Source organism: Lissotriton helveticus, chromosome 4_1, assembly GCF_964261635.1.
Source record: "Lissotriton helveticus chromosome 4_1, aLisHel1.1, whole genome shotgun sequence".
In the NCBI taxonomy this organism is placed as follows: Eukaryota; Metazoa; Chordata; class Amphibia; order Caudata; family Salamandridae; genus Lissotriton; species Lissotriton helveticus.
Window position 1 is genome coordinate 1,071,923,783 of NC_136063.1, and position 13,371 is coordinate 1,071,937,153.

General features: G+C 46.5%; 1 protein-coding gene across 1 annotated transcript in view; it reads left to right on the plus strand.

The window, feature by feature from the left end:
* The window catches only part of DNAH5 (dynein axonemal heavy chain 5), a 5,174,212-nt gene that overhangs the window by 4,447,284 nt on the left and 713,557 nt on the right, over nt 1-13,371 (plus strand). Inside the window, exon 69 of the mRNA XM_078687662.1 lies at nt 4,359-4,480. Coding sequence (XP_078543788.1) covers nt 4,359-4,480 — 122 coding nt within the window. The remainder of the gene's footprint in view (nt 1-4,358; nt 4,481-13,371) is intronic.

Sequence of the window (13,371 nt, forward strand, 5' to 3'; positions counted from 1 at the left end):
AGGCCTGTGTCCTATTCTAGAACCCAGGGGGTTCAACCGCTTCCTCCAGAAGGAGAAGTTCAAAATGCTCACGTTCGCTCAGGTCCTCTCTGCTCTTGGCCCTGGAGACTGGTTGGTGGTGTTGGACTTGCAGGACAGCTATTTCCATATTCCTGTCCTGCCATCCCACAGGCACTATCTACTTTTTACTGAAGGCCACAACCATTTTCAGCTCACTGTGCTCCCCTTTGGCCTTACCAGTGCCCCTCGGGTGTTCACGAAAGTGATGTCGGTGGTCGCAGCTCATCTGCGCAGATCAGGGGTTATTGTCTTCCCCTATCTCGAAGAAAAGCTGTGGAAGGCAGGCTTGCCCCAGGCTGTCGCCTCCCACCTCCAGACTACAGCCGACTTCCTGCACTCGCTGGGGTTCTCTATCAACATACTGAAGTCAGACCTGAGTCCAACTCAGACGCTCCCTTTCATCTGAGCTGTTCTGGAAACAGTGCAGGTTCAGCCCTATCCTCCCAAGCATCAGGTCTGGGATATTCGGGCTATGATACAGATGTTTCAGCCTCCATCCCAGATTTCGGTGACAATAACTTTGAGGGCGCTGGGCCTCATGGCCTTCTGTATCCTGCTGGTGGATCATGCCAGAAGGCATATGAGGGCTCTGCAGTGGGACCTGAAGTTCCATTGGGTGCAGCACCAGGGGAATCTTTCTGACTACATCCAGATCTTGGCGGTACCTGCACAATACCTGCAGTGGTGGTTAACGAATCAACCTTGGGTCAGCGGCATATCCTTCTCACTTCCCCAACCAGATCTAACAGTAGTGACAAAATGCGTCACTGCTGGGAGGAGGTGGAGATCAGAGGTGTCTGGTCTCCGGCAGAGTTCCGGCTCCATATAAACATGCTGGAGCTCTGGGAGATCCGCTTGGCACTGAAAGCATTCCTTCCCTCTCTCAAAGGGAAAGTGGTGTAGCTGTGCACAGACAACACCACCGTCTTGTGATACTGCAACAAACAGGGCAGGGTGGGGTCGCAGACACTATGTCAAGAGGTTCTGGACATGGCTGGAACATCGGGGCATGACCCTGAAGGTGGTTCCACACCTGGCAGGTTCTCTGAATGCCAGGGCAGACAAACTCATCCATCTGTGCCTGGTAGATCATGAGTGATGTCTTCACTCAAAGGTGGTGCAAGATATCTTTCAACGGTAGGGAGAGCCTTGGTTAGATCTGTTTGCCACCAAAGAGAACGAGCAATGTCAGCAGTACTGCGCGTTGGAGTTTACAAGCGGCACTCGCTCTGTGAGGCTTTTCGTCGTGAATGGAACTGAGGCCTCCGGTACACCTTTCTGCCTGTAACAGTTCTGCTCTCCGTGCTGAAGAAGATCAAGCACGACCAGGCCCAAGTTATTCTTGTGACTCTGGACTGGACACGAAGAGTCTGGTACCTGGAGCTCCTGATCTTGGCCATTGATACTCCAATCAGACTGTTCCTTCGGGAGGATCTTCTGTCGCAGCAGCAGGGGACGGTTCTTCACCCGAACCTGCCCAGCCTCACCTCCTTGCGTGATGATTGAGCAGCAACAGTTGACAGCTTTTGACCTTCCACCCGAAGTCTGTAATGTCATCTTGGCAGCCAGGCGTCCCTCCACTCAGGGGCCGATTCCGATTCCGGTCGGAAAGGCTCCGAACCATGTTCAGAGCCCTTCCGACCGCATCAGTATGTGCCGGCCGGATTCCTTTCCGACCGAGCCATTCTGACCAGGCCTTCCTTCCTTCTTAATGTGGTTACCATTTCATGTAGGACAAACAATCACTTTGATGACTTTTTTCCCACCTCCACACCCTTCCGAGGAGGAAGGAAGGCCTGGTCAGAATGGCTCGGTCAGAAAGGAATCCGGCCGGCACATACCGATGCGGTCGGAAGGGCTCTGAAATGTCGAATTTTAAATATCGACTGTCCAGAATATCGAATCAAAAATATAAAGAGGCCAGAATATCGAATTCCTAAAATATAGTTGTATAGAATATAGGATTTGAGGTAAGAAATATCGATTTCCATAATATCGAAATTAGAAATATAGTTTTCCATAATATCAAATTTAGAAATATCGTTTTCCATAATATTGATTTTTTTGTGTTATGTATGCTAGTATATGTGTTAAAATTATATATTATTTTTGTAATGTATGTTTCATTTTTTTAATGTAATGAATTTTATGTTATTTAATTTTAATTCCGTAGCGGGTTGTGGGTTTATAGGGGAATAGGGTGGGAAGTAAATTAATTATAGTAAATGAAATATTAATTTTTAGGAATTATTAATTATTTTTAATTTAATGTTGCGTTTTAGTTTTGTAGCGGGTTGTGGGTTTATAGGGGAATAGGGTGGGAAGTAATTTAATTGTATTTATTTTTTATTTATATGTATTGATAATTAATTGATTGTTTAATTATTAATTGGTAATTATTTTTTATTAATTGGTAATTAATTTTAATTAATTGTTTAATTGGTAATTATGTTAATTGTATTAATGTATTATTTGGGATGTGTTGTGGGTTATAAGGGAATAGGGTGGGAAGTAATGTAATTGTAATTAAATATTTATTGAAATTAGTTTTGTGTATTGATAAATAATTTATTATTAATTAATTATTAATTGGTACTTTTTATTACTTATTCAATTTTTGGTATTGAAAATTAATTGGTTAATTAATTATTGATAGGTAATTAATTTTTAATACATAATATTTATTGGTATTTATAAATAATTAATCATTACATATTTTGTGATTGGTAATTAATTGTAATTCATTTTTAATTGATATTGATAATTAATGTATTCTTATTTAAATATTAAATCTTTACTTTCCCTACTGTCGCACTCTCAGGAGTGGGAATAGTAATGTTTACCCCTACGCTATCCAATGCTTTCCCTACTATTGCAGTCACTGGAGTGGGAATAGTAATTTTTACCCCTACGCTAGCCAACCCTTTTCCTACTGTTGCACTCTATGGAGTGGGAATAGTACTTTTTACCCCTACGCTATCCAACGATTTCCCTACTGTTGCACTCATTGAAGTGTGAATATTACATTTTACCCTCCCGCTATCCAATGCTTTCCCTACTGTTGCACTCTCTGGAATGGGAATAGTAATTTTTACCCCTACGCTATCTGCTTTCACTACTGTTGCACTCACTGGAGTGGGAATAGTAATTTTTACCCCTAAGCTAGCCAACGCTTTTCCTACTGTTGCACTCTCTGGAGTGGGAATAGTACTTTTTACTCCTACGCTATCCAACGATTTCCCTACTGTTGCACTCATTGGAGTGGGAATAGTAATTTTTACCATCCCGCTATCCAACAAATTCTCTACTTTTGCACTTGTTGGAGTGTGAATACTAATTTTATTCCCTTAGCTATGTAATGTTTTTTATTTTGTTATATTTAATGTAGTGTAAATTATTAATTAACATAAAAAGTATTACTTTAATTATTTAAATTATTATATATTATTTATTTTTATATTTAAATAATAGGTTTATTTATATATATGTAAATATATGTTTAATAATATTTTAAGTATTTTATAATTCAAATGAATAATTATGTTATAATAATATTAAGTAAATATTTATGGTAAAAAAAATATATTTTTTACATTACATTTATTATTTTTACATATAAAGCTTTTTTACATTATTTTAACTATGTTTTACTTAATTGAGTTTATTATTTAATTACTTTTAAAGTATTTTAAAAACATTTAAAAAATTCGATATTTTAGTTATTTATATTTTAACTATTGATACTTTGTACTCGATATTTTAGTACTTATCTGTTTGTAGATAGGGATTCTATATTCTGTCCCTCGATATTTTTGAATCGATATTCTGGGCAGTCAATATTCTGTCCCTCGATATTAAGTCACTGAACCGTCTCTTACAGATACATGGTTACCGAAGGTAAGCAACTTGTTCTATGTGCTCTAAGGTATTAGATAGTGCCTTGTGGTTTGTTTTAGTATCGTGGGTCGGTGCAGCTGATATCAACTTGTTGATGACTCCAAAGCAAAATGGTCAATTAATGTAAGTTTGAAGTTGTGTTGTTCAACTTTTAAGATCCTATTACTGGCTGTTTCATATAACCAATTGGCTTCAGGAATTTTATAGGGTTGGATGGTGGATATTAGTAGATCCTTGAAGGTTTGTTCATTAAGTGTGCAGAAATCTGATGTTCTCCATTAGTTTAGGAATTATGACTATTTTTTACTCAGAGAAGAATTTTGAGTTGTCTTATGTAAAGTAGACTTGCACTGTATTGGGTAAAAGAGGCAAACCCTTCATTTCTTCATTATTTGTTCTAGGTGGTGCTTCTTTGGACCTTAAAGCTTGCCCACCAAAACCCTCAAAGTGGATCCTTGATATAACCTGGCTGAACTTAGTTGAACTCAGTAAACTTAGGCAATTTTCAGACATTCTTGATCAAGTAAGTTACATTGTATGGCTGTAAACAAAAGTGACATAAAATCACACTTAACGTTGTATATCATTATTTAAAAGTCTTTGAAATGTATGCTATCATTAAAGCAATGTTATGCATGCTGCTCGTTGTACATTTCTGCTTACTCTCTCGTACATTCCATGTTATACAGTTTAACATGAATATATAGTACAGGATGCTGAACACTTTCAGGTACATGCTTCATATTTTTTGCATCTCACTTGCTGTTTAGTTAGATTTGATAATGATTGTTAATTAGTGTGTTACTGTTTGTTTAATATATCTGATAGAGACTTCCTGCTGCAGATTCCTTACCTTTGAATTTCCCAGGCGTCAGGCTGGATCTGCAAACTTTTGCTGAGCAATACCCCTTTCGCACGCCATCGGGTGACTCCATTCAGCTCTGTGTGACATTGTCAGATGTTGGTAGCGCCGGTTATGACGTCGCAAAGTCTATAAAGGCGCTATCCAGGCGCACAGATGTCAGTTCTTATTTTTCCATGCAAGTTAAGCGCCCATCCAGGAAGAGCCATTCCTCTGTCGCTTTTTGACAGGTTTTTTTTCTCGTATGTGTTGGATGTCTTCAGGGGAGTCAGGTTTCAAGCCAGCCACCACATGATAGTTATTGATCCCCTATTTTGTTTGCCTTTGGTGTCTCGAGTGCGACCACGGCTTAAAGTCATGCTCTGACTGACGGGCCATGACCCCGTAGGCCGTGAGGGAGCGGACAATGAAGCTCCTCGCAGTTCGGAGCCAACACCATCAAGCTAGACTCCGAGGAGGTTCCTGTTACGATCGAAGAAGAGGAGGTAGCGGGATTGCTCCCGGAGCCCTTAGTCCTCTTCCTTCCACTTGAGGTTTTCAGGACAGAGGTTATGAAGAAAAAGTCCAATAGGACTTCATTTTCACCGCAGCTGTCATCCATCAACGAGAGAGGTAAGAAGCATCGACACTCTATAGCCAGAGCCTGGGTCGACTTTGCGCCTCCCTCCATTTCCGGGATCCCGATCTCTCCATTTCCGGGATCTGGATCCAGAGCAACCCCATCTCAAATAAAAGAATTGTAGGAGGTCATGGGCTGCGTATTTGATCTGGCCCACCCCACTTGTGAGCTCTCAGGTCCTACAGAGTCAGAAGGGGGCCCATCGGGTTCAACACTGTCAGCTCCAGCCACGGCTCTGGTGGGGCTTCATAGATCCGATCCCAGATCCGGGTCGACCTCCTCCAGTGTTGGACCCGAAGTTGGTGCCTGTGGCGGTGCCGGTACCCACCAGCAGCACCAGCTCCGTCTTCATTCCGACGACATGGAGCCGGAACGATGTCGCTCGATGCCAATTCTGGTGCCGATTGAACCCAGGGGTTCTATGTTTGAGTCTATGGACTCTCTGGAACACCAGGAAGACTGCTGAACCATTGGACTGGAATAGGGAACTTGAGGAAGCCAGTGGACAGGACACTTATACAGATACTGGCATGCTCTCTCCACCAACAGTGGCAATGGAGGAGGGGGCATCCTATGCCATGGTGGTTAAAAGGGCAGCTGAGGTCCTTAGACTAGAACTGCCCTCAGTGCAAGTCCGGACTAATCTCCTGACCTAAGTTCTACAACCTGGAGCTTCCACTTCCAAACCCCTTTTGCCATCTAATGAAGCACTTAACGATGTCCTACTAGGCACGTGGTCCAAGCCTAGAACCTGGGCTCCTGTAAATAGGATGATTGCAGGCCACTATCGTCCTGCACCAGGTGACTTGAAGTCCCTCAGCCAACATCCCACCCCTGAAAGTTTTTTGGTGCAGGCCTCTCTTTTCCGGGGTGCGTTCCCTTCCACCCCTCTGGATAGGGAATCCAAGAAGTTCGACTCATTTGGGAAGAAGTTGTTTTCTTCCTCCAGCCTGGCATTGCGGTTGGTGAATACCGAATGCTTCTTGTGCCCTTTCTCCTACTCCCTTTGGGATACGGTTGCGTAAGTGCTGCCACATGTCCTGGAGTAGGCCCAGACTGTGTTCTCCCAAGCAGCCATGGAAAGGAGAGATGCAGCAAATGTTACCATACGGTGTGGCTTAGATACAACAGATTCGCTGCTCAGATTGATTTCAACGACAGTGGCCTTGAGGCACCACGCCTGGCTTAGAACAACTGGCTTCTCGAGTGATGTCCAGTCCAATCTGATGGACATGCCCTTTGCTGGAGCCAGTCTTTTTGGGGAAAAGGCAGGCTATCGCTCGGCGACACCTTTTATCACGAGTGGAGCTCAGGCCTGCTGTATGCCTTTCCACCCATACAACTCGTGCCCAGGGTTCCGAAGAAGATCAGAAATGACCGGGCCTAAGTACTCCTTGTGCCTCCGGATTGGGCAAGGAGAGTCTGGTATCCAGAGCTTCTTAGAATTAGGATTGATCCTCCGATCAGGCTGCCCCTTTGGAAGGATCTTCTGTTGCAGCAGCAGGGTCCTTCACCATAACCTGTCAACTCTGTGCCTCCATATGTGGAGATTGAGTGGCGGCAGTTGATTGCTTTGGATCTTCCTCCCGACGTCGGAACGTTATATCTGATAGAGACTACTACCCGCAGATTCCTTCACGTAGAATTATCCCCAGGTGTGAGACTGGATCCGGAAAATTTTTCTGCCACAGCATCCCTGCGCACCGGGGCCAGGGCGATATCACGCGACTCCACCCCGGCGTCGTCCGCGTACGTGACATCAGTGAGGACACATAAGACCCGCCCCTGTGCGCCTATGTCAGTTATTTCCTCTTCCGGTTGCAACGCGGATCCGGTCCTTGCTACAGGCCTGTTTAGGGCCCTTTTTTCTTATATTTCTGTTTGGTGGAACAGTGTATGGATACCTTCGGTCTTCAAAACTTGCACGTTTTGTGGGCGTCTTATGTTAACGACGGACCCTCACCTCATTTGTATGTGGTGTTTGGGGGAGGATCACTGCACCACTGATTGTGCGGCGTGTCAATAGTTGAAGTCGAAGTCGCGGCGGGCACGTCGGATTAAACTTCTCTCTTCACTTTGGCGGATGGCTTTAGATACGGCCGTAGTCGTCGTCCCTGCCCTTCTCCTATGTCACGTGAGCGTCGCTCCCCGGAGGATAAGGATCATAGTTTGTCCCCGGGAGCTGGTTTCCGGCTTGCCAGGGGGCATGGACTCTCTGCGGGTGATGTGGCCCGCGTGTCGTACAATCCACCGTTTTCCGGTGTTGAGGCGTCGAGAGTCCAAATGGAAACATACGCGGCGGCTTTGCAGGCCTTGCTGGCATCTCCTCCTCTTTCCCCTCCTGGGGCATCGGCGGATCCCTAGCCTTTCGCAGGACCCTCAGCGGCGCCGCTGGTGGCTCCGGCCCCAGCACCGACTGGTTCGGATCCAGGCTTGGAGGATGTGGTGCTGTTGGGGTGCAGCTCCTCTGGGGCACCTCCTTCAGGCCACAGCGTCTCTGCCTTGCAGCAAACTCCCACAGGAGTCCCTGTGGTGTCGCAGGAGACTGCCGGGGCTCGGGTCGCATCGCCGAGCCCTTCTCGGTCTTTTGACAAGGTGGTCCTGTTTAAGCCCGAGGTGACGTCGCTACGGCGCCGGCAGCAGCTAGACCAAGCGGAGCCACAGTGGTTGATGGACCTTCCCCATTCTTCTCTGGGTCAAAGCCGGGTGAGGACCCTGAGTCCCTCTCCGACCCCTCTCATCCCTCTCCACAGGCGGCTGCCTCGTCGGAGGGCGAGTTGGAGGTTGAATCATCTCTGGCACCGCCACATGGGTTGCCAAGCAATCTCTGTCTCATTCTGGGCCGTGACTGGCGGAGGGCTTCGTGTCACTGCCCAGGCCCATCTCGTTCCCCCGCGCAGGTGGCTGCCTCGGCGGGGGTCGGGTCGGCGTAGTTCCGGCACCACCCCGGAGCTGGTTCGGCTTCAGCTCCACTCCGGTCTCCACTCCAGTCTCTGGTGAGTGGTGACTTAAAGGAGCCTTGTCCGATGACGCCGGATGGTGCAGACATTCTGTCCCAAGTCTTGTTTTGGCCTAGGTGACCTGCTAGAGGAATATCATGGGCTAGTGTCAATAGGAAGCCCCTGAATTTCAAAGGTATAACCAACCTGCTGCAAAGACGTTGAACCCCGCAGGTGCTGACACTGATGAAAAGCCTCGGTCGCACATCGAGAGACTGGCGGAGCCCGGACAGGAATCTAGACCGGGCGACGCATGGAGGAAGCTGTTGGTTGGCCCCGCCCCACCCCCCCCCGGTCTCAGGTGGAACACTGCCGCATACTTAAGGCTGACAAAGTACCCCTCTCCACGTGATGAGGAATGACAACGGAGAGCCGGCATAAGCACAGCACCCTGGTCTATGGGCAGCCCGTATTCTAATGACATCGGGTAAGCAGGGCTGAGGGGGCAATATAGTAGAAACAGTGAGCACACTTTCATCCTGCCCTTTTTACTCTGATCTCCTATCTTATTACTCTGCTGCATTACCACATTAAAATGGCTGCCTGAGGCAAAGAGGAGCAAAATGGTTGATCACCACAACAACAAGAGTGAAAAGCACAACCCCCACCATTGGTCAACCTTATCTCATACCGACTCCACCCCAGGTCTAACAAACACCAACCACAGCATCTGAAGTAAGTCTAGTGCATAGAAAGAAAAACAAGACTACAACCATCAGCCCTCAAACAATGGAAAAAGAAACAGGACTGTACTGCTGATTAGGAAGCTTTGTACAAATGAGGCGGCCACATTGGAATAGCGCCACCACAAGGATAGAACACACACCCTACGCCAGTCGATCTTACTACCCAACTAAAACAGGTCAGAATGCCCACATAACTCTCTTTATTTAACACTTTGCAAACAGACCTTTTCATCCATTACTTTATCGCTCTGCCCATTACTACTATACCTCACTATCTTTCGGCCCACTAATTCGCTTTGCTTACACTAGTTTGCCCTGCAGGTCTGTTAGCGCTTATTTTACCAACAAACCTGATATTTAAGCATGAGCGTAAAATCCGTTCCGCTCGTGGATTTTGCGGATTTTCGGCAAATTCGCAATCCGCGAACTCTCGCGAACTTGCCGAAAATTCGTAAAATCCGTGCGAAGCGGATTTTTTGCTTGGTCGCACTTGCCAACTAGAATACTATACAATTTTGCGGGAGTAAACACTTGCGAACACCTAGATGCGGCGGGCAGCGACAATCTCGCAATTGCGAGATTGCAAAATTTGCAATTTCGCACAACAAATCCACCAGCAGGCAGCATATACCTTGAAAATTATGATTTTTATCAGAATAACTCCTCAGGTTGACATTTGCCGGCACTTTTACTTTGCAAGGAGTCCATTTTGGGGGGGGGGGTGGGAGGAAGGAAGTGCCCCACAGTCTCCAACTTCCGGTTCCTTTCCAGCAGGCTCCTCCCAGTGCTTTCTTCATGTGCTGGTCACTTTGATTTGGATCTTGACCTGGAAGCATTACTTTTTGTGGATGCTGCTGGATATTTGGATTTTTGCAAAACTGAAAGCACTCAGCAGGTGCAAAAGTTCAATCTTATCATTAGTAACCATTCCCTGTAGTGCTTCCTGAGGGGCCCCTTCAGAGTTCATTTGCCTACTTGCAATTATTCTATGACCCTGCTCTGACCCTCACAGCAGGCTCAGAGAATAGCTACAAGTATACAACAAAGGTCCTGTTAAAAAAATTACACTGCAACAGAAAGCAATTACAGACAAAACTGAAAGCACTCAGCAGGTGCAAAAGTTCAATCTTATCATTAGTAACCATTCCCTGTAGTGCTTCCTGTGGGGCCCCTTCAGAGTTCAGTTGCCTACTTGCAACTATAGGCCACAAAGGTCCTGTGAAAAAAAATTGCACTGCAACAGAAAGCAAATTACAGATAAGGAAGCAGGTGCCAGCTAGACTGGAAGTTTAAATTCAGTGACACATTAATCAACCCCAAATTAATTAATGTCAGTTGAAGCAGGGCAGGTGTGCTTTCTTTTTTTCACCCCCATAATCTACAGTGATAAACCAACCAGAGGGTGGCAGTGATGTACCAGAGGGTGGCATGGGTGTACCAGAGGGCGGCAGTGGTGAAACAGAGGGTGCTGTGAACCTGTGATGATGAACCAGACGTAGAAACAACATAGTCGCGGCCGTTGCGAGCCGACAAGTAAGTTCGCAATTGCGAACTGGTACACAACCTTCGCAAACTGGCAGAAACCCTTGCGAAAACAAAAAAAATCCACAAGTTCGCGGATTTTGCGGATTGCGAATCCGTAAATACGCAAGTTCGCGGATTGCCAATTCGCAAAATCCGCCCATGCTTACTGATATTCCATTACGCTCTTATCCACTATTTTACATTTATACCCACTACCACTATACCTCGCTATCTCCTGTACCGCTGGCCCTCTTTACATACACTCTCTCATCCTGCTGGTTTGTTAAATTTCATTTTACCAACGGTCCTTATACCTGTATACCCACTACTACTATACCGCTTCATCTTTCAGCCTGCTGGTCCCTCACCGTACATCACTCGTGATGCCAATAGCACACTATTTCTCAGATTCCTAAATGCCTCCCTCATCTACACCCAGTTTAGTACCTAGCCACTTCTACAGCTAACACCCTCCCTCATACCTACCCACCTCCTTTAGCCGGACCCCACATATCCCGTCCCCACATCCAGATCAGTACCCAGCCACTATTACAGCCGACACCCGCCCTCACACCCACCCCATCTCCCTAAGCCCGGCCTCCCACAGCATAACCCAGAACGCTAACAGAAACCCACATATACCATTTCACCAATCATATTGTGCTTATTATGGAGCTCTCAGGCATACACACCTACACCATCACTTACCCCCCCAAACTCTCTAAAAACGCAGCCAAACGCTTCAAACACAATCTTATAAAACAACACCCTGAAACACCCATAGCTGATCCTTATTTCTCTACACACAATGGACACACAACTAATGATATATTCCATACGAAAAGAAGAGCGCAATGGAGAAAGGCATTTCTTAACATATTTACATTCTCCGCCACCAGGAAAATCCCCAATGGTCTAGTTATTTATATCGCCCCCTCTCAACTTTACAAAGCGACTACAACCATCACCATCTACAATAATGGAACCATCCTCATGCAATCTACAGATCGCAATCTTAGCCTCTTAGACAACATCTTCCCAAGTATCATTGAGCAAGTGTCCAGATCCCAAATGGCCATTTAGGCCACCCCCTCAGCTAATATTCAACATACCCCACAACTTGTCCCTCCCGACAACAATGCTTCTCCATTTCGTCCCTTACCTACATATGACACGTTAGATACTCCCCGGACTCCCCCCTATACTCACGCACACCAATCCACCAGACAGAACTCCCAACCCAACTCAACCAAAGATACCTACACTCCCCCTATAACCACCGAACTCCCCTCAATCTCTACAACAGTTGCCCCTTCGGATAACACTCTCTCGCCCCTCACTAACTCTAACGCCGCTGCAGCCTTGCCAAACACCATCACTCCTAGTAACCACCCCTCCCACACTAGACCACCACCCGTACTTCAGTTGTAAGACCATAATAAGATACCCGACTTAGAGGACATAGAGGACATGTGGCCCTCCGTTACCACCCTGGCCCCAAGTATACTTCCTAAACCCACATGCCAGACCACTCCCACAGCCCACCCACCACCATCTACAACTTTACCCACACCCTCTTCCCAGCCAACCTCCCCCACAGCCCACCTAACACACACATTCCCTCCTGCAACACCACTACCTTCCCCACACACAGTTGCCCCAAGCCACACACCAGGCCTGTCCTCAGCGCCTACATCTACACCTATAACACAAACCCATTCCCCACTCATAGCCACACCCACAGCCCACTTAACACACATTCACACCTGCAATACCACTTCCTTCCCCACACACACGGGCCCCAAACCACACACCAGGCCAGTCCTCAGCGCCTACATCCTCCCCCACAGCCCACCTAACACACTCATTCACACCTGCAACACTACCACCTTCCCCACACATAGGGTCCCCAAACCACACACCAGGCCAGTCCTCAGCACCTACATCTACAACTATAACACAGACCCATTCCCCACTCGTAGCCACCCCACAGCCCACCCAACACACATACTACCACCCGCAGCACTCCTCCTGTCCACACCCACACATACAACATACTGTTCACCATGCCAGACCTCCCTGCATGCACCCAAATACACACCCACAACACAACCATATACCAAACGCCTGCCTGCACAAAACTCCAGTCTTGACGAGATCATGATCTCTTTGAATCAAATCAAAGAAGAACTCCAAACACTCAACGAGCGTCTCTCAAAACAACCCTGGGGTATTAGAGCAACAAGACACCCCAAAACTAGATGGCCCAAGAACCAACCTACAACTAACATGAACCTCTATTGTCCCAACTGGTCCTCAGTCCCGTCCTACAACAACTTATCCAGACCAATTAGAAGCACTAATCCGCTCTCAGAGTGCGATTTACTCTCCCTGCTGAACTCATATGACCCCACCCCCATGAAGCTACCCACACCTCCATCATCGCTGATTCCTACTATCCCCTCCAATCCCCATAGGACCATCATACCGAACACTAGAGGCGTCACAAACAACAACCTTAGAAAAATCCCTATCACTCAGGAACCCTCCTCAACCATCAGCACGCCCAAACTCAAATGTATACTCCTAAATTGTAGATCGGCCGCTAGACATGCAGCGGACATAGCAGACCTCATCCTCACACATGAACCAGACCTGATATTGCTAACTGAAACCTGACATTTTAGTTCCACCCAATTACAACATCATCAGACTAGACAGAGA